The sequence below is a fragment of the Saccopteryx leptura genome, chromosome 2, assembly GCF_036850995.1.
Source record: "Saccopteryx leptura isolate mSacLep1 chromosome 2, mSacLep1_pri_phased_curated, whole genome shotgun sequence".
NCBI lineage: Eukaryota > Metazoa > Chordata > Mammalia > Chiroptera > Emballonuridae > Saccopteryx > Saccopteryx leptura.
The window spans coordinates 21361679-21383341 of record NC_089504.1 but is presented as its reverse complement, the minus strand read 5'-3'; the positions used below and the strand labels follow the sequence as shown (position 1 = coordinate 21383341).

Sequence of the window (21663 nt, the reverse complement as noted above, 5' to 3'; positions counted from 1 at the left end):
TCTTTGTAATCCCTTCCCGTTTTGAGCACTAGACTTGAATCCCAGCACTGGTCTGTCCCTGGCTTGTGTGCATTTGGACAAGTCCCCTCTCTGGGTCTGTCTCCCATCTCTAATGACTTCTTTACTTTGCTATTCTGATCAGTTTCTGTGATTACAAGAAACTCCACTCCATTTGCCCCAATATCCATTCTCTCCATCTTCCTTAGTAATTAAATGTCTTAGCCGAGTGCCAGGCTGACCACTAAACTATTCTCCAGCCTCAATTACATAACCAGGTGTGGCCCTATGACACAGGGCATGTGCACAGAAGTGATATGTGCAACATATGGATTGTGTCCTTTTAAAGAAGGGCCATCGTGCCTGCCACATCCCCCTTCTTCATGATAGCTGAAGAGGACCTGATTGTGGGAACTGGACCCACCATCTCTGATCATGAGATAGAAGGAGAGATGTGCTGAGGAAGACAGATGAGGCGGGAGCCAAGATTTCCCACACCACGTAGCTGACACACTTCCGGACTGCTCAGAAACTTTCCATCTCAAGGCATTGTTATTTTGGCTTTTGTTATATCCACTGAACTTGAATCCTGATTAATAGAGTGACTGAGGAATGACTTTAAAGTGGGTGTCAAGAGAGGTTGCCTTGAGGAAGTGACGCTTAAGCCAAGATCTTAACAAGAAAAGGAGACAGCCATATAGATTTTTGAAAAAGCATTTCTAGGCAAGGGGACCTCTGGTACAATAGCTCTGAGACTTCACCAGCCTTCTGTGTGATGAGGGAGACCTCGTGTCACACCTCCCATGTCATTGTTTACAATGATTGAGCCAAGAGGCCAGCCATTGGACCTGAGCAAGGCCAATTAAACCTCCAGATATTTACTATGTGAATGATGGGACAGAAAAATATCTTTCTCTGTAAGTCTAAGTGACCATCTAAAGGTCATATTACAGTCAAATGACAAAAGCCATCTTGGAATAAAGCCAAGCTGAGGCAGACATAGAGAGCTAGGAAGAGACAGAGGCCTAAGAGCTTTTTTTTTTTTTTTTTTTTTTTTTTACAGAGAGAGAGTCAGAGAGAAAGATAGATAGGGACAGACAGACAGGAATGGAGATGAGAAGCATCAATCATTAGTTTTTCATTGTGACACCTTAGTTGTTCATTGATTGACTTCTCATATATGCCTTGACCACGGGCCTTCAGCAGACCGAGTAACCCCTTGCTCGAGCCAGCGATCTTGGGTCCAAGCTGGTGAGCTTTGTTCAAACCAGATGAGCCTGCGCTCAAGCTGGCGACCTCGGGGTCTTGAATCTGGGTCCTCTGCATCCCAGTCTGACGCTCTATCCACTGCGCCACTGCCTGGTCAAGCGCCTAAGAGCTTTTGACCCTACATTTAGCCACACCTGACTTACTAGTATCCAGTTATGAAAACCAATCATTTCCTTTTTGGCTATTGAATTTAGCTTGTCACTTGCAACCATGAGTATCCAGAACAGTACAGATTGTGGGGTGCTGCAAGTCACAGACCCTAATAGGTGGAATTGGCAGAGACCACATGGAGTATGGATCAGGATTCCTCTTTCTAGTTGGAAAATTGGTAGTAAATTGGCTGGTTAACATGCCTGCCGTTTTTTGGGACCCTCAACCTTATGACCATTGAGGTTGTGGTTTTAGGGATCTTGGTAAAGCAAAAAGTGAGGGTGGTGGAATGTGTTGACTATTTGTTGTAACCTTTAGGAAGGTCCTATCAGAAAGACAAGCTCTAATCCAAGTTGGAACATCTGAGAAACAGGAGAATGTCTGGTGAAGAGGCCCCTTAATGCTGGCTAATCAGCTGTGATGCCCGGAAGCCTGAGGATAATGTCCCATGCTGATTGCGAAAGCCCAAGGATAAAATTACTACCAACAGGAGCAGGTACATAGCAGGCGGGACTGTGGAAGAGCCAGATTCTCCCAAGACCACCCAAATTCCTCCAGCTGCCTGCCTGGCCACTACTGCCTCTGTGGACAAAACATAGTGGCTGTTGGGGATACCAGCTTGGCACCCCAGATGACAAGTCCTGACTCCAGAAAATTCCACTCACTTAGACCAAGATGCATGAGAACAACTTAGCCCATTGATCTGCCCCACTACTGGAGCTAATAATAGCATCGTGTTAGACCCATGATTTTGCCATTTATTGGGAGGTGGTGTGGCATAGTGGTTAAGTGTAGAAGCCTTGGAATTTGGCTACATGGATTTAAATCTGAGCTCTCCTGTTTTGGGGGCCTGGGGTTTTAGGCCCAGTTCTGCCACAAACTTTTGAGTTGCCTTGGGAGATCTATAAGCTGTCTAGCTCCCTCACCCAGACCCCAGCTAAATTTAGGATTTCTTCTCCACTCTGATCCTCTTCCAAACTTCCCTATCTCAGCATATGGCCCACCATGGGCTCAAACCAAGTTCATCCTTCACATCTAGTCTATCTCTGGAGTCCATTCCCCACCCATCCCAGTCACCACTCCAGTCTGGGCCACAAAATTTGTCATCTGCACTTTGCTACGGTGCTGTCAAAATGTTTTTATAAAATGCAGATCAGGGTAATTCTCCTGCTTCCCTTGCTTAAGTGGTTTCAACAGACTCTCCTTCCTCTTTGAATAAATAGTTGGGAAAGGCTGACATGGCTTTTGAGCTACGCGTGGTTTGGCCCTGGTCTCAGTTCAGGCCATCTGCTCCTCATCCTGCCTGTGTTTCAGCCACACCAGCCTTGTGTTTTCCAGCTCATTCTAGTCCCAGGATTTCCTCTGCCTGGAATGCTCTTCCCCCAGAATATTTTAGCATGGTTGCTCATCCTTCAGGTCTGAGCTTAAATATCAGTCCCTCAGGAATGCACTTTCTGACCTTTCATATCAGGTCAGTTCCTTGTGACCACCTTCATAGCATGTCACTGTCACTGGTGACACAGGCCTCTTGGTTCTCAAAAGATTCTCATTCCATTTAATGCTGCCCCTTGTGTGTGCATGTTGGGGGTGTCTGAATACAGAGTTTTTGCTTCCTGTGGACCATTTGTTTCCAAAGGGTAGTGTTTTTCTGTGCCTACAACAGAGCCAGGCTATGTGTCTGATTGGTCCCAGTGAGTCTGGGATGGCCTTGAAGAACTTCCCTTTTCACACTAATCATTATAACCAGAAATGAACTCAGATGCCAGGGGCCAGGAACCCAAGAAGCTAACGGTCAGAGGTTCTGGTCTGGCCTTAGCCGAGGCACTGAGCCACCGAAGGCTCATTTTGGGATGAGGAGTAGTCAAGCCCCCAGGTGGCAGATCGGGTTCAGGCTCCCTGGAAGGTGAGGCTCTGTGACTCTTCCAGCCCTGATTTTGGCTGGCCACTTCCTCATAGGCTGGAATCACATCTTCGGGTAAGTGGGCCCCAGCTCTGGGGAAGACTACCAGGAGTGGGAAGAGACTGGTCTCACTCGCTGCAGGAGCTGCTGAGTTTCTAACTCCAGAATTTAAAATGGGCTGTATTACTTCAGAGTCCAAACTGAATGTACTACGGGCCTGGAGTTGGGATTCCCTGATCCTTTGCAGATAGGCAGGTGGACCTGCAGACAGGCCCTTCCTTAGCTGGGCCTTAACTTTCACTAGGAGGGAACATTGTGTCCTGGAGGTCTCAGAAGAAAACTGAAACCACTTCTGCTGTTGCTCAAGCCAGAAACCCATGAAGGCATTCTTATTTCATCCTGATGCCTACCCCCTGCCCCCGCCCCCCCCTCCCCCCAGTTTTAAAGCATCAGCAAAATCTGCTAATTCTTTCTCTAAAATGTATCCTGAATACATTTGCACCTCCTCTCTTTGCCGCCACCACTGCGGTCCAGGCCACACCATTGTTCCTGGAGTCTGCACTAGCGTTCTAACCAGGTTCTCTCTCACACGCTTCCATTTTCCCCAGAGCAGCAGAATGTAGGAAACTGGATCATGCACAACCGGTTAAGATCCTTCAGTTGTCTTTGTATCAGATGCAAAATACAATCCAAGCATCCAAAAAGGTGGTGGATCTCCCTCTCTAACTTCTGATCTTTCAAACCCCTGTACCCTGCTCCTAGCAGTGCCACCAAGCTCCTCTCACTGCAGGATCTTTGGTGTCACCCTCACGGCTTCCGGTGAGCTTCCCTCTGCTCTCCCTAAGGATGCTTCCTTGTCTCTCAACCCCAGGGAGCACCCCGTCCCCGATCTGTTATTGTCTCAGACTCTTTATTTCCTTCAAAGCACTTACTAGAAGTTGTAACTGCTTTATTTGTCTGTTTTCTTGTTGTCTGTCTGTTTCTCCCATTCTCTTTGTATACCTTTGACGCAGAGACAAGCTGAGATCTATCTGGCCAAATCCTCAGTACCCAGCACCGTGCTGGGGCAAAGAGCACACGCTGTCAAAAAATATCTCTTTAATGAAAAACTTTTTCGATGGTGGCATCTCCAACGAACAGGAACTCTCTCTTTGCTTCTGAATTTTGATCCCCAGGCAATGCTTCTGCTCATTCAAGTGATTCTTTTCTGGGATTATGGCTCAGAGTACAGCAGAAGATCTCAGGCGGCCTGGCCACCCTTGTCCTGTGTCGACATTGCCTTCCAGGGGAATCGCAGCTCATCTCAACTCTAAACCCGGGGATGTCAACCTAGGCCTCAGTCTCGGTGCCCAGCATCACTGCCAGAGGCCTCAGGCTTTCCAGAGCTTCTGAGGACCCATGACCCAAATGCCTTCCTCTTCCCCTAATGCTTACATCTAAGCCCCTCTCCCAGGCCCCACAAACCTGTGCCCACGGTTCCTGGGAGCTTTCAAGCTGAAGCCACACTGGAGGAAGGAGCTAGAGTGACAGAGGTGGCCTCAGGGCTGACCCAGTGGAGGGAGAAGCCCATGAAGATGTGGCTGCAAGTGGTAAGATGTGGCATGCTGGCAGAAACTACCTGGACCTTCCTGCCAGTGTGTGAGCAGGAAGAGGGCACAAGGGCAGAGTTCTAAAAGCAGCATTTACTTTGGTTTTCACTTCTCCAAGGCCCCAGGACTTTTTCAAGTTCTAGTTCTTGGGTCTTGCACACATACTCTCCATCACTCCTTCAGCCACCGCAATAGCTGAGGTGTGTAGTAGGTGATGATGATGTCGGCACCTTTGTGGGAGAGAAACAGGGAGCAGGGGAGAGGTGAGGCATCAGCTCTGGGGACACCCGGGAGGTGAGGGCCAGCAGGGGAGAAGGGTATTGTGAAGAGGCACCGTCAGTGGGCGACACATCATACGACAGCCCAGCTCTGGTCAATTCTAGCTCTATACATTGTGTGACTATGGACAAGTCATTTTTCTCTGTCTGGGCCTCAATTTGCCTATGTATAAACTGCACAGTGGGAAAATAGAGAAGCTGTAAGTTCCCTTCCCATGCTGTGCCATAGCAACAAAACCAGCTCCCATTTATGGATAAGCATATGCCAATTATATATATCATCTCATTTAATCCACATGACAACCATGCACCAGGTATCTTATTACTATTATAGACAGGGCACTGAGGTTTGGAGAACTGGCCAGGCCAAGGTCTCACAACCGAAAAATAATAGAGGGCTCTGCTTTTTTCACTGTTCCATGTTCTGTTCTACCACTTCATGCCTCTTCCCCAGCCTGTGTCTGGCTAGATCACTGGTACTTCCAGGCCTGAGACTCCAGGCTGTTTCATGTCTTCATACACCTCTCTGGGCAAAACGCCTATCAGTCTGTGTGGCAGAGGTCGGAAACCCCGTCTCCACATGCTCACCTGCTCTGCGGAAGGCAGTCATGACCTCCAATACAGCGGCCTTGAGGTTAAACGCCCCGGCCTGGGCTCCGTGCCAAAGCATAGCAAACTCTCCAGAAACATGGTACACGGCCAGAGGGAGCTCAGGGTGCTGTGGGGAAGCAGCAGGACAGAGTGGAGGGTGGGTGTGCCCTGGGAGTGTCCCGCATTCCCTGCCCAACCTTTGACCATCTCCAGCTCCATGCCCTGATTCATGGCTGCTGGCAGCTTGGCCTTTCTTAAACTGTTAAAGCAGAGCTGTTCAAAGGCTTCTGCCCGCTGGTGGCTCCTGGGTAAGGGCAGGGGTGGGGGGGGGGAATCCCTGTTCACAGGCAGATTGCTTCCAACTCTGAGATTCCGCAGTCCCTTAATCTAAGGTCCCAGAGCCCGTGGTCATCTCCCCGAGTGCCCCGTCTCTGCTCTGTGCTCACCTTGTCCTTCACCTCCCGCACAATGTCCAGGTAGGGCAGTCCCGGCTTCACCATGAGCAGGTCGGCTCCTTCCCGTACATCCCGGTCCTAAGGGACGAGGTATGGTATGGCCAGAGCCCGGGAGGAGAGGGGAGAGGCGGACAGGCTGGCTTAAGCTCTGGCCACTCACCACTGCTCGGAGGGCCAGGCCTCGTGCTCCGGGCGGCAGCTGGTAGCAGCGGCGGTCTCCAAAAGCTGGGCTTGACTGAGCTGCGTCCCTGGGAAGCAGAGGCGTCAGGGTGGGCTCAGCTTTGGGCTAACGGGTCAGGGATTTAGAAGCAGGCCTCTGCCCCCCCCCCCCACTCACCGGAAAGGTCCATAGAAACAGGAAGCAAATTTGGCACTATAGCTCATCACTGATACCTGTGGAGAGACAAGGGCGGCGTAGAGGCTCAGTCAGCCTTTCCAGATGTCCCAGGGTAATGCGGCAGCAAAGAAGCCAGGCTGGGGCGCAGAGTCCGTGTTCTAGTCCCATTGGGGCTCTGGGCCTTGATTTCCCACCTCAGGTGCAGAGGTTGAGACAGATCCCAATGGCCTTGTCCAGTGCTGTCTTCAGTTCTGTGCTTCTTGGCAGATGTGGGGGCAGGGCTGAGCCAGGCTCGGGCTCTCTCCTCACCTCCCCACACCCCTCCCCGCACCGCACTCCCTGCCCCTACCCTGTTGCCAAGTCCATGTGCCATCAGAGCATCCTTGATGGCTTCTACGCGTCCATCCATCATGTCCGATGGGGCTACCACATGACAGCCTGAGGGACAGAGGGCGGCCTCAGACCTCCAGAACCCTCCTGTCTACCCTGCCACCTCCCTGGCCCAGTGGTCCTCATCCCTGCTGGTGGCTCGCTCACCTGCCTTGGCATAGGCCAGAGCCACCTCTGCCAGACGCTGGCGACTCTCCTCGGCGTGGAAAGCCCCATTCTCGTTCAGGAGCCCTACAGGGAAGACAGCCGGGTTTTAGGAAGCGCCTTAGGCCCTGGCCTATCCCACTGTGGGGACCACTGGGCAGTGGGATGCAGGCGGCAGTAGGGCTGGTGGAGGAAGGAGCTCACCACAGTGACCGTGGGAGGTGTAGGGACACAGGCACACGTCGCAGGCCACTAGGAGGCTGGGGAAGGTCTTGCGCAGCAGGTGGATGGCCTCGACAGCCGGGGAGTCCTCAGAGTCGGCTGCAGAGCCCCGCTCGTCCTAGCGGCAGGGGAAGGACAGAGGAGTGTGTCTGTCACGTGATGCCTTTGGGAGGCACAGCGGTTCTCACGGAGTGCAGCCCCGGCCCTCTCCTTTCATCCCTGTCACAGCCCCTGGACAAGGAGGCACAGGGAGCACTGACCCCATTTTGCAGAGGGAACTTGACTTGCCCAGTCAGAGTGTCACAGCCCAACTTAGCTTCTTGACCCTACATGGGTGCTGTCTTAATACCAGGGGCTGTGTCCATTCACCTGTGGCCCCGGGGCCAGCACAAGGCCAGAACGAGGGTGTGCTCAGCGTGGACCCTCGGCTCCCCCCCACCCTGCTTTCCATCCCCTCTACCTCCTCCTCTGAGTCCTCACCTTTTGAACTCTGCTGGGGACACCAAAGACCAGGACGCAGCGCAGGCCCTCTTCCACCAGGGGCTTCAGCATCTCTTCCAGGCGGTTCACGCCGTACCTAAATCGAGGTGGGGTGGAGGGGCTGAAGCGAGGCAGGTCCCGGGCAAGGGTCCTCCCAGCCTGCCTCCCCGTGCCTCTGTGAAGAGCCAAGCTGCACACAGTACCAGGACGGCTCAAGCCCCGTAGTATAAGGAGGGGCAGGAACATACCCACCGAATAGATGGGAAAGCTGAGGCCCCAAGTGGCAGAGCTACGGGATTCAGCTGTGAAGGGTCCCTCCAAGGTTCTTTTATTGAACTCCCAGTTGAAGTCAAGCTCCCCTCTCCAAGACTGTTATGATGCCCCTGGTGATGGGTAGCCCACTACTTTATGAGGCTGCCCCTTCTGTTGTGGAACAACTTTGACCCTGAAAAGACCCTTCTCTTTACTGAGCTGAAGTCAGACTCTTCAGATCATCTACCTCCTGGGTCTGCTTCTGCATCCTGGCTCTCCCTCCATCACCGCCCTGCCCTCCCCGCCATGCCTCCTACCTGGCCACTCCTGGCAGGCTGGTGATAGGCTGCACATCATCAGGAACGTCCCTGCAAGAGTGGGGGTGGGCTATGGATTGGTAGCTGTGGGAAGGGCCAGTGGTGAGGACGTGACTTGGAGGGGGGATGGTTGGGGAGCTGGGAAGGAACATGGAAATGGAGACGGTGGGAGGAGGATAGGGTCCAGTGTCTGGTTCCCCTGCCTGGCCAAGCCCAGAGCCTGAAATAATAGGAACAACAAGAATAACAGTGACAACAAGAGCAACTGTACTAAAAGACGAATAATCATACGAAGCAGTCAAGTGGTTAAGGGCTTGGTCTCTGAAGACAGAAAGTTCTTACTTGCTAATCACAGTCACCTACAGCCTGGATGACCTTGGCCAAGTTATACTATCTCTTTTAGCCTTCATGTGTATCCTGGGTGGATTCATTCATTCATGCACAATATATATATATATATATATATACACACACACACACACACATATATATATTACACAAATATATATATATTACACAAATATATATATATATTTAATTCTTATTAAGTGAGAGGCAGGGAAGCAGGGAGGCAGAGAGACAGACTCTCGCATGCACTCCACCAGGATCCACCTGACAAGCCCACTAGGGGGCGATGCTCTGCTCACTCTGGGGCTGCTGCTCTGTTGCTCTGAACGAAGCTATTTGAATGCCTGAGGTGAGACCATAAAGCCACCCTCAGTGCCCAGAGCCAAACTGCTTGAACCATTCGAGCCACAGCTCCGAGAGGGGAAGAGAGTGAGACAGGGTGGTGGAGAAGCAGATGGGCACTTCTCCTGTGTGTCCTGACCAGGAATCAAATCTGGGACTTCCACACTCCGGGCTGACGCTCTACCACTACTTCAACCAGCCAGGGCCTATACAACAAATATTTATTGAGGACTTATTATGTGCCAGGTACTGTTCTAGGCTCTGGCAGTATAAAATCCCTGCCCTCATGGAGATGACAATCTTGGAGATAAAATCCATATCTTCCTCATATGGATGCTGTCGGGACTGAAAGATAACAGATGTAGATGCTTAGCATTGTACTTGGTACTCAGTAAAAAGACTCAATAAGTCAGCTGTTGCTATAATAATAATCATGACTGCCACCTCTGATAGGTACTCTTTACAATCTATAGAATACTTTCTCAGCTGTCTTATTGAAAAAGCTCAGGATGGCAATAGGGTTATTCTTATTTTCCGAATGGGAAGCTCATGTGCCTTTCAAGGTTTGTTCTACTTCTAAGACAACTGTCCTTAACCCAGTAGAAACTTTCAATACCTTGAACTCCAAGCTGAAAGCTCACTTTACCACCGGCAACAGATGCCTGCTTGGGTCACACGCACACCCACCACGCATACCCTGCAGATCAGAGACCCGGCTCATTCTGGGGACTCACGTGACAAAGACGGGGTAGATGAGGTTGGAGGCGTTGAGGGTGGTGGCGGCTGCCTGCCAGGTCCGAAGCAGTGGGTGGAAGTAGCCGCTGTGCAGAACTGACTGGGGCTGCATGGTGAGCGGTGAGGGCACAGGGTAGCCAGCTGCTTGGAACTCAAGGCTCCTGGCGTCTCTGCTGGGTGTTCAGCTCTGTGGGGGCGATGGGAGGAACATGAGACATGGTTCTTGTCCCCAGGAGGTGGTCACATACCCCCAGGCTCTTCTGGCTTTCTGCCTCTCCTGCTATCTATCCCATTATTCCTGTGAGTGTGGTTCACCAATCCCTGCTGGGATTGTTGCATTACAATTTGAACCTAATCATAAAATTTGGGATTGTATTTATATAGTCTTTTTCTTTTTAAGTAATATTTTTCTAGTAATTCATTTTTTAAAAAAGATTTTATTTATTGATTTTAGAGAGAGGAGAGAAAGGAGAGGGGAGGAACCAGAAGCATCAACTCGTTTCCGTATGTGCCCTGACCAGGCAAGCCCAGGGTTTTGAACCAGTGACCTTAGCATTCCAGGTTGACGCTTAATCTACTGTGCCACCACAGGTCAGGCTCTAGTAATTCATTTTTTATTTTAATTAATTATTATTATTTTTTTTAGTGAGACAGAGAGAAGAACTGATAGAAACAGACTGACAGGAAGGGAGAGAGATAAGAAGCATCAATTCTTTGTTCCGGCCACTTTAGTTGTTGATTGCTTTCTCATGTGTGCCTTGACCAGGGCGCTCCAGCCAAGCCAGTGACCCCTTGCTCAAGACAGCAACACTGGGCTTAAGCCAGCAACCTTGGGCTTCAAGCCAGCAACCTTGGGCTTCAAGCCAGAGACCTTTGGGCTCAAGCCAGTGACCATGGGGACATGTCTATGATCCCAACCCTGTGCTCAAGCTGGTGAACTCATGCTCAAGCCTGTGACCTCAGGGTTTCAAAACTGGGTCCTCTGTGTCCCAGGCCAACACTCTATCCATTGTGCCACTGCCTGGTCAGGCTCTAGTAATTCACTTTTACTTTATCTTATTAAAGAATCCATCTGGGCTGGACTGGGGAAGAGAGACAGAGAGGAAGGAGAGGGGGAGGGGTGGAGAAGCAGATGGGTGCTTCTCCTGTGTGCCCTGGCCAGGAATCGAACCCGGGACTTCTGCACGCCAGGCCGACGCTCTACCACTGAGCCAACCGGCCAGGGCCGATCATCTGCTTCTTCATCCCCTCGGCCCCCCACCCCCATCCCTTCTCTCCCTCTATCTCTCTCTTCTCCTGCAGTCATGGCTCAGTTGGAGCAAGTTGGCCCCAGGCACTGAGGATGGCTCCATGGCTTCACCTCAGGGACTAAGGTAGCTCAGTTGCTGAGCAACAGAACAATGGCCCCACATGGGCAGAGCATTGTCCCATAGGAGGCTTGCTGGGTAGATCGGTTGGGGTACATATGGGAGTCTGCCTCTCTGCCTCCTTGCTTCTCACTTAAGAAAAATTTAAAAAAGCACAGTTCACAGTTCACATCTTGGTACATGGACTTCTTGTCAGGTAGTACACTCACTAAGAGGATTAAATAGCCCTGCGCCCAGCAGACTCACACACACACCCTGCAGAGTGGCCACTGATGCCATCTTTTCCAGCCCTAGAGCCTCCTCCTGCTCCCCAAGCACATCTGGCCAGCTTCTGGCTCTGCTCACCCTGTTTCCTTTATCTAGAAGGCTTGTGCTCTCTTTACAACTTCCCAGGCCCAGTCCTACCTGGTTCTCCACAAGGCACTCCCTCCTGCCCTCTCCCGCTCAAGCTTCTCTCCTTGCCCATATCACACTCTCTTATGTAACAGGTCTTTGTGGACCTATCTTATCTTGTCTTATCTTGTCCCAGTAGACAGAGCTTCTGCAGGGCAGGGTCCACTGGGAGTTTTGCTTCCCTCACACACTCTGCCACATAGTAAATAGTTATGTGAAATACTCGGCAATGTGTCCTAAGTGCCAAATTAGGGATGTAAGCTGTAAGACAGAGGAAGCTGGGACATTATCATTTGCTTCTTGAGTACCTACCATGTGCCAGGCCATGCTGGGCACTTGCACACAAGGTTTCTCATCGAGTTGACGTTATAGTCCTGAGAGGCAGGGCTGACTGAGTGCATCTTGGGGACACGGAGCCTACCTCAAAAGAATGAGGAGTTTCAATGTGAGTTTGGAGGTCAGAAGACGCTTGTTGAAAGAAGATGACTTGAACTTGCTTTTGCAGGATGAGTAGGTTCTGCTAGTCAGAGGGAAAGGAGAGAACATTCTCTCAGGAAGGGAAGAAAGGAGTAAAGGTAGGGAAGGAGGGATAGAGACGGACTGTTCTCAGGGTTTGAGGAGGCAATCAAGCTGTGTGTACATGGAGGGGCGGGATGAGAGGAGGCCAGATTGAGGACTGGGCAGGTTTCTGACCAGGGAGTATGGGAGTGGCCTGGTCAGAGCCTGGCTTTAGGAAGAACATTCTTCCAGCGATGCACAGCAGACTGGAAGCAGAGGAGCACAGAGGCCGTGGGGTCTGAGGGGCAGAGAAGGAAGGGCCATCATAGGTGGCCAAGAGGAAGTCTCTTGAGGTGGATGTTCTGTGCTTGTCTGACCTGGAAGGCAATGGAGACACGGACAAGGCAGGAAGAGGGCAGTGAGAAGCAGAGTTTGGAGAGGAGGTGGAGAGGTCGGTTTTAGATACTTCTTTTTGGAGGTGTGTATAGATGTTGATGTGAACAAAACTGACTCCATCTTTGTATCCCTACTTTTGTTTGCCATGCTGAGAACTCAGACCTAACTGGTCTCAGCCACCAGCAGCAAATCCTCACAGTTAGTGACTAGCTGTGTCCTGTAAGCTTACACAATGTAACCATAAAGATTCCTGTCAGTAAATGGACAGAATGGCATAGCAACCGAGATAAATATCAAACTAGGTGTTGGCATTCATTCTAAGCAATTATCCATCATAAGACCACCAGGAGGTATGACTCCTGGCTCATTGTATTCTTTGTCTCTTTGTCTTATCAATCATTAGAATAGTTTAGCTATATTATAAAATGTTTCTTGTAGCAACTGTCTAGCAGCTTTGAGACTAATTAACCAGACTGCTGGGTCATTTCTTCTGTTCTGACTCAATCTTCCTGAAAGTAAATTAACCTATAATAACTTGTTATATTCAATAAACTTGCCTGCTTCATTTTCTAGTCTTCAGACACCTTTAAAGATCGGTGGTCAATGTACTCCCACTGTACTTTCAGACAAGATGCGTGCAGTAACACTCAGTAGCCAAGTAGAGGGGAAAGAAGAGCCAAGAACCACCCACCTCTCCTTGTGTGGGCAGGACCTTACGGCCCAGAGAGAGGCAGGGGCTTATCAGTTACACACTCCCTGAGCCTGGGAGTTCTTTAGTACACTGATGATGCCTTTCCCCCACAGTCTCCCGGGCCCCATTTTATCCAATTCTCCTCCCTGTCAGGGTTGGGGTTATCAGGAGCCACACAGGGACCCATGCTACTGCCCCACCACTGAGCCAGCCACATCACCTGACACAGGAGCAAGCCAGGCCTCCCCAAAGAAGTCCCAACCCCCCAGTGAACAATTATTCAATAGTTACAAAGTCCTGAGTGCCCATTTTGGGCAAGATTTCACTCAGGTCTGCCAGGGATTAGCCTAGCTCAGAGAGCTTAAGTACCTTGCCCAAGACTACATAGCTTGTTAGTAACAAGTCAGAATTTGAATTTGTTCTACACAATGAGTGAAGGGTTTTATCCACGCACCTCTCTGCCTCTGTCTTTGTTTTGGTGGCTGGAGAGATGGAGGAAACAAGAGAAAAACATACTGAGTGTATGTTATGTGCTGGGCACTGGACTATGTACTTTATATACACTGTATACATGATCTTATTTGATTGTAGAGAACTGTTCTTTTAACAATAAGGACATGGAGGCTCAGAGATTAGACGGGCTCAGTGTCACCCTGGAATCCAGTCAGATTGCAAGGCTGAGTGTACACACAGCTCTGATCCACTTTTCAGCCTCGGTAGTAGCCTCAGGGTTTCTGGAATCCAAAGCTGCATTCCACTGGCTTCAACCCTGGCTTCTACTTTAGAAACTGAGGGAGCAAATGCTTTCTGCTTATCGAAAACAACAGGGCAGCACCACCCAGCGGCTTTTCAGTCCAAGTTTCACCCAAGGGGACTAGGGCTTGGGCGTGGGGGACAAGGGAGGAGGCGGAGAGTGGTGAGGGGGAGGCCTCACTAGGACACTTGTACTTCAGTGTTTTTTAAAATTTAATTTTAGGGTTCAGAAAGATTTGATATAAGAAATGGGTGTCAATAATAAAAGAAAAATTTAGGTGAAAATCATCAATCCTTTTTCTCTCTTACATTCTGATGTGAAAAATGGGGTACAGAGAGGGAACAGGACTTGTGTGACATCGCACAGCGAGTCAGGTACAGAGCTGGGCTTGACCATGGCATCTCCTGGCTTCTAGTCCAGCGCTATTACCTACGCCGCACATGGTCACTCTGTTACAACACGTGCTGAATCAGTATCCGTGGAGTAGAAAAACAGCCCTGAGCAACGGAGTTCAGTCTGTTTGCAAAGCCAAAGCCCCGACGGAGGTCTGACTTTGCAATAAGTCCCTCAAAAATTGGTAGATTTTTATATACTTGGGAAGGCACTTCTCCCAAGTCAAAGGAGCCTGTACACCACAGCCTAAGTCCTGCGACAGATCACTGAACTCAAGAGCAAGTGCCCATGGGACCCAGCACCTATGCTCAGCTACATTAGAACACGTTAGCTTAGCTGGAAGGCAGTATAGGGCGGTGCACAGAAAATCCCATTTCAAGGTGAAAGAGCCTCAGCTCTGGTCTGCGCTCTATATGAAAGGTTGCTGGCCTTTCAGAGTCTTCATTTTGTAATCTATAAAATGGGAGTTAAACTATCAAACTGGCAAAGCTGCAGAGATTAGAGATAGTGAAGAGATGTGCCTAGCTGTACAGTAAACATGCAGCTACTTTTATATCAGTTGGAGAAACGAGCTGGAACTAGGTCTTCTGGCTTCTTATCGCAGCTGTGCTTCTGCACCACACCCAGAAGGGAGAACTTTCACTCAAACAAACCTGTATGGGCTACAGGGTCTTCCAAAACACCCGGGTAGGGGGTGGTCCACTGCCTTCCAGCAACGTGTGTGGGGGTGGAGAAATAATCACCACACAGATGGTACATTAGAGGGTGGAGACCAGGTGCTGTAGGAAGGACCTGTGTTCCCTGCGAGTCAAGGATGGCTTCAGCGCTGGCCCGATAGCTTAGCAGGGCTGGTCAACCTGGTCCCTACTGCCCAATAGGGGGCGCTCCCGCTTTCATGGTGGGCGGTAGCAGAGCAACCAAGTATAAATACAAAGATAGATTTAATTATAGTAAGTTGTTTTATAAAGATTTATTCTGCCAAACTTAGTGAAAATTCGAAATAAAGTACTTGGTAAATAATTATTATTATATGCTTTAACTTGCTGTAACTCTGCTTTATAAATTTTACAAAGTAAAGTTACTTCCCGACTTTATAAGTCACCATTACTGTGGAACCAGTGGGTGGTTAGAAAATTTTACTAATAATAGAGTTACAAAAGTGGGTGGTAGGTATAAAAAGGTTGACTACCCCTGGCTTAGCATTGTCCAGAAGCACAGGGATTCGATCCCTAGGCAGGGCACAAACAGGAGCTGATTGATTTTCCTGTCTCTCTCTAAAATCAATATAATAAACATTAAAAAAAAGGGTGAGGGCGATGGCTTCATGGAAGATGGGACATTATGGGATAAGGAGCTTTTCAGAGTGTTTGTGAAGGTATCCTCTTCCTCAAAGGGCAACTTTCCCATTCTGAGAGTAAGCTAAGTTGGGCCCTGAGAGCTGCCACCAGGAGGGGCTGAGAAAGAGTTGCAGGGCCTGAACCTTCCATGTTGTGCTCAGCCAAGATTTCCAGAGGCTATCGCCTTGGCACAGAGGGTTGCAAGCTTATGCCAGCTCTGGGCAGGCTCTGCCACTAGCTAGGGAGGAGGTAGTCAGGAGGGCCAGCTGGGTAGAAGGTGGCCAAGGCTGAAAAATCCAAAATCGCGAGAGGCCCAGGGCAGCAGCTCTTAGGCAGTTTTGAAAAGGGACAAACTTGTTTATTCAACTCCCATTTCCTGAATATCTACTTTGAGTCAGTCCCAGAGCTACATACAGGAATTGAAGAGGAGACCTGAGCCTTGACCTAGAGCTTTGAAGAGCCCAGTTTCCTCTGGGCTTAGCTATTTGGAGCTATAATGGGAATCTGCCAGGTCCACAAACTCCCTAAAAACATCTTGAGTAAGAGGGTCCTTAAAACTTGATTAAATCATCAAAAATGATGGTGAAACTGGACTCAAAGGACAGACACGGGCCCAGGATCATGCAGGGGGTCAGTAGCAGATCTAGGGCTAGAATTCAGGTTTCCGACAGCGCAGTTCTTAATGCCCACTATTACCCCTTGATACTTTAAGTATAGATTTCAAAGCCCACAGCGGAGTTGGGCTGTAGAGAGCTCTGGGTTAAGGGGGTGGGGGCGAGAAGCGGACTGGTGATTCAGGACCTGGCTGTAGCTGGCAGCATGCCCGTAAATGTTTGGATTTTGGACACATAGGTTCAAATCCTATTGTCATTTTCCATCTGTTTCCTTATCTGGTAAATGAGGACTTGAACCGCCCTCAATGGGCCGTTGTAAAGACTGAATGGGCCAATGCATGTAACTTACGTCCAAGCCACAAACGGCTGTTATTATTCCCATCTCCATCCCACATCGGCGACGGTACCTAGCGTTCTGCACTTACACAGAGTCTGCTCCAGCGGTGTCCAAGGGAGAAAACCCCAAAGAAGAGACACAGGCCCTCAAAAGCTACCGCCTCGGCTGCAGCATGGCAGTTTACCTCCAAGAGCCCAAATACCAGCCCTACAGGACGGATCCCCGGCTGCACGGCCAGCGCTTCAGACGCACAGCACAATCTGGGTCTGGGGAGGCGGGACTCTAAGTGCCAGTCCCTGTCTCCAAATCCACCAACTCCCGGAGTCCGGCACCCACTTACCTACCTTCCAAGGGCTGCGAATCTACGCTCCCGCCACCACGATCAAGCACTCTAGTCTTTTCTGGTCCACTTGGGGGCGGGGCTGCTTCCCGGAAGCTGCATCCCTCCTCCCACCCCACCCCCACTAGCGTGCAAACCACACCCCCTCCAGGGGGCCACTTTGCAGGAGTGCGTCAGCCCTGCCTCGCACATGCACTGAAGCTCGTGGTCTGACCAATCAGGTGTGCTGAAAGGCTGGCGAGCCCGCCCCTCTTCGCGCTGCGCCTGCGTGTGGGTGGGGAAAGGCCGGAGGGAGTCTTACTGGAGCACAGGGAAAGTGTAGAGGTCCGTCCAAGTAGACCTGCCTCAGCTGCGGTTCCGCCCCGAGGGTCTGTTTACAAACCTCCCCCCTCCTCTTCCTAATTTAGAGCGTACTTGGCGCTGGTTAGTTACTTGCTGAAAGAATAGTTGGATGTCAAGGACGTTGAAACAACACCGTTGAAACAACACCGTAATGCCTAACACAATTGCTAACTAAGTTCATATTTGCGGACTGAGCATTTCAAAGTTGTTGAGTTCAGCAACAGGCTGCCTTCCAAATTTTAAGAGAATATTTATTCCAGCGTAATTGCAGAGGGTCTACTCTGTGCCATGGTTTGGGAAATGAGATTTGAATGACATAGGAACTTGAGGCATTAGACCTGTCTGATGAGTACAGTGAGAGCTCTGACCAAGCAAGGGTCTGTGGGGGGCTGGGGCAGGGGATGTGCAGGGACAGGAGGAATCTAGTGACACTTTTGGGGTCTGAGTGAACTGGTAGAACTGGGTGAGTGAAATGGGGGGTAGGGATCAAAGGAATGCTTTTATAAAGGAGAGTCAGGGATTATCGAAAAGTTTACTTTGAACTGTGGAGGGTGCCAGTTGAGTGTATTACACTTATTTTCAGATTTTGCTTCTCAAAATCTGTAACCCTAACCTGTTTTATACCTCTTTGTATTCCAAGTGAAAGAGGTAGAGGCTTAATGCTAAGGAAATATGACACCACTTAGTTCTCAGCTACTAGAGTTCTGATACAGTTCAAATAAGGAAAAGGAGGCAGAAAGGAATGAGAAAAAGAGTGAAGAAATAAAATGGATCCACTACGGTCAAGCTGCTAAATTATTAAAATTAAGTAGACTAAGCATAAGGAAACAATTTTATTCTTGCTTTAACTAACCTGGGAACTTACACTTTTCAGTTGTGCATCCATGCCTGAATGTACATGAACTCCATAGATAACCATCTGAACAACTCAGTTAATGAACCAGACCACAGACACCTGGAAGATTACCATCTTGGGTCACTCTAGAGGCTAAGCATGCACGACTGTCACTTCTCAAAAATGTACTTTTTAGGTCCTGGCCAGGTAGCTCAGTTGGTTAGTGTCCTCTGGATAGACCAAAATTGCAGGTTGGATTGCCATCCTGGCATGTGGAGGAAACAACCAATGAATGCAAATATAAGTGGAACAACAAACCTACGTTTCTCCCTCTCTCTCCCCCTTCTGCTCTAAAAAAAAAAAAAATTTTTTTTTTAAATGTACTTTTTACTATAAAAACTCAAACTTTTCTTTCTCCTTCAGAATACTCTGGGTATTGCCTAATTGTTTCCAGTTTGCAAATCTAGAGACTTCAATAAAAGTTTTGCTATTTTTTATTTTAGCAAGACTGCCTGCTTCATTTATGCGCAGGTGACAGGAAGTAATGTTTTTTGTGCATTAAAGAGTCAGGGGCAGTACATGCACTTAAAAACTTTTTTTTAACATGCATGTATGCGCGCATGAGAGACAGGAAGGGAGAAAGATGAGAAGCATTAACTCACAGTTGCACTTCAGTTGTTCATTGATTGCTTCTCATACTTGCCATGAGGGGAGTGGGCTCTGGCTGAGCCAGTGACCCCTTGCTTAAACCAGTGACCTTGGGCTTCAAGCCAGGAACCTTTGGGCTCAAGCTGGTGACCCCACACTCAAGTTGGATGAGCCTGCGCTCAAGCAGGTGATTTCAGGGTTTCGAACCTGGGACCTGTGTCCCAGGTCAATGCTCTATACACTGTACCACTAGGAAGGCCCCATGCACTTCAATTTTGATGACAATTGTCACTATGCTTATTTTACAGATTGGGAAAATAATTGCCAGGGAGGTGACATAATTTGCCCCACCTCACACCAGGGCTTACTTTGTAATGCCTGCTCAATATGCTTCTTCACCTCATAGGGATTACTATTTATCCCTCCCTCCCCAATTTAGATACTCTGCCCAACATTTCTTTCACGATACCTGTTTCATCTCTGAGTTTGATAACTAAAATTAATTAGGATCATCTACCTCTAGAACCCAAACAGGGTGGAAAATTTATAAATGTTGCTGTCTGGTATAATTGATTTTTCCCATGTCTCTCTCTTATTTTTGCCTGGATGACCTGTTCCCACTGCCACCCACTACTAATTTTAATCTTTGTCTCATATCCATAGAAAAGGGATTGTGAATGCAACAATATGAATAATCTTATACATAATACTGAACAAAAGTAGCCAGACACAAGAGTACATGTGCTGTTGGAAGTCAGGGTAGTTACCACTAGGGAGCTAGGGAGTGACTTGGAGACAAAAGGGATTTTTTAGGGTGCTGGTCATGTTTATTGATGAGTGTGAATTACATGGATGTGTTTACTTTGTGGAAACTTATCAACCTTTAAACTTATCTGCACCTTTCTGTATGCATAAATTAAAAAGCAAAAAAACCCCAAATCCCTACAAGCCCACTATTGGGCTTCCCAGGTAGGTACATGGCATTGGGCTAAATGCAGTGACAAGCATAAAAGAACTAGACATCAGTGGTTGCCAGGGATTGGGGGCAGGACACATGGTATGGAAATTTATTTGGGATATAATAAAAATGTTTTGGGGACTAGATAGAAGTGGTTGTATGACATTGTAAATGGCTAAATGACATTGAATTTTTAAAATGGTTAAGTTTATGTTCTGTGAATTTCATCTCAATTAAACAAGAAAATTGGTTCACCAAATACAATATGGTATTCTGGTTTAGATCCTGGAACAGAAAAAGGATGTCTGCGGAAAAACTGATGAAGTACAAATAGTTTAGCCAGTGTGATAGTTTTTTCTTAGTTCTGATAAATGTACCATGTATGTAAGATGTTAACATAGACGGAAGTTGGGTGACGGCTATATGGGAACTCTCTGCAACTTTTCTGTAAATACAAAATTGTTCCAAACTAAAAAGTTAAAAAAAAAAAAAGGGCGTGGGCCACTCTCACGGGATCCCAGATCCCAGCTTCCCTAAGTCAGTGGTAAGATCTTAAGCAAGCTACTTCTTGGATGAGCCTCAATTTCCCATAAGCAAAAATAGGTTAGTCTGCAAAAAGTAATTTTGCATGAATAAGGATGGTAACCCTCTCACCCTCCAAAGTCGCATCAGAATTACTAGGCATGAAGGGTTGTGGTTTTTAAAAAGAAACATTACCATAGCCTAGTAGGGAATCTTCAAAGTCCAGATACCACTACAGGAAAGATAGAGGTGAGAAAAGCTGATGACCTCAAATATTCTTCCCAGTTCTTAAATTCTGTAGTTTCAAGTCCTAGTCCCCACTCTCAGGAAACAGAACTTTTCTTACGTAGTTTGGTAAGAACTCAAGTCACGTGTAAGGGCAGTTCTTCTGGGGATTCATTCTTGACTGAAGCCTTATGTTGGAGTAGAAGCAGACTGGAATGGAAACTAAGGCAAGCCCTCTTTAAGCAGGCTTTGAGTAACAGGTTTAGGTATGGATTTGATTTAATAGGAAACAGGGACTGTAACAGCAACGGTCCAGATCCCCTTGGCAAGCAGTACACAGGGGCAGCGAGGGGAACTGAGATGAGGCAGGAAACAGCAGAGGAAGCCACAGGACTCCAGATGGGACTTGAGAGCTTAGCCAACTAGTGCTCATGGGAATTAAAAAATGGTATTTCTGCTGTGGCGAGAAAAAACAACACTGATCTAATGAGTGCTGGGGCTGTATCTTTGTGAAATTTATTTATAAATTCATGATTTGAAAAACCTATGTAGATTAGGTAATACAGTGCAGACACACAGCAGGAACTCAATGTTTGGAGTTGTTAAGTGTCTAGTATGTATAGGATAGCCAGTAGAGCCATGGAAAGCACTTGTCATGCCTGAAGAGCAGCTCCCCCGGCCTGTGAATGAGCGGCATCTGCTGGTCATCCAAGGTGGTGCAGGATCCCGTATTTACAAAGGTCTGGCCAGGTCTACAAACTGGGCTGTATGTAGGGCATGACCAGTAGTCAGTTGTTCCACAAAGCATACTATAAACAGGCAGGATGAAATAGGAGTCATCACTTCTTTTTTTGAGAGAGAGAGAGGAAAAAAGGGAGGGGGAGAGGAATAGAGGGAGGGAGAGAAAGAGGCATCAACTCATTGTTCCACTTAGTTGTGCGCCTATCGATTGCTTCTCATGTGCCCTGATGGGGGCTCCAACCGGCACCCTAGGGATTGAGCCTACAACCTTGGGATCAAGCCGGTGACCTGACAAGCTCTATCCACTGCACCACCAGCCAGGGCCAGGGGTCATCACTTTTTTCTTTTTTAGAGACAGACAGCAAGGGAGATGAGAAGCATCAACCCGTAGTTGTGACCCTTTCATTGATTGCTTCACACACATACCTTGACTGGGAGGCTCCAGCCGAGCCAGTGACCCCTTGATCAAGCCAGCA

The 21663-nt window shown here is 48.6% G+C and overlaps 1 protein-coding gene across 3 annotated transcripts; it reads right to left on the bottom strand.

Annotated features, from left to right (window-relative positions):
• Positions 1–4397: 4397 nt before the first annotated feature.
• On the bottom strand, positions 4398–17018 carry ALAD (aminolevulinate dehydratase). Of its 3 annotated transcripts, none has more exons than XM_066367401.1 (12): positions 16921–17018; positions 9796–9983; positions 8372–8422; positions 7803–7899; positions 7305–7440; positions 7104–7187; positions 6916–7004; positions 6567–6622; positions 6390–6477; positions 6221–6307; positions 5772–5901; positions 4398–5135 (listed from the first exon to the last, which is right to left on the bottom strand). In XM_066367401.1, exons 2-12 carry the CDS (start codon positions 9906–9908, stop codon positions 5077–5079), a joined length of 990 nt encoding a protein of 329 aa, XP_066223498.1. In that variant the 5' UTR covers positions 9909–9983; positions 16921–17018; the 3' UTR covers positions 4398–5076. The 3 variants fall into 3 exon arrangements, with proteins under 3 accessions (XP_066223498.1, XP_066223501.1, XP_066223500.1); XM_066367404.1 differs by having other exon boundaries at positions 16917–16983; XM_066367403.1 differs by lacking the exon at positions 16921–17018 and adding an exon at positions 11869–11992.
• Positions 17019–21663: the final 4645 nt, after the last annotated feature.

Bases quoted from the DNA above. Each gene is read 5' to 3' on its own strand.
- ALAD (XM_066367401.1), bottom strand. From the start codon at position 9,908: ATGCAGCCCCAGTCAGTTCTGCACAGCGGCTACTTCCACCCACTGCTT. The intron at 6,478-6,566 runs GTGAGTGGGGGG...TCTGCTTCCCAG, and splicing joins TGTTTCTATGGACCTTTCCG to GGACGCAGCTCAGTCAAGCC. The intron at 5,902-6,220 runs GTGAGCACAGAG...GCTTCCCCACAG, and splicing joins TGCGGGAGGTGAAGGACAAG to CACCCTGAGCTCCCTCTGGC.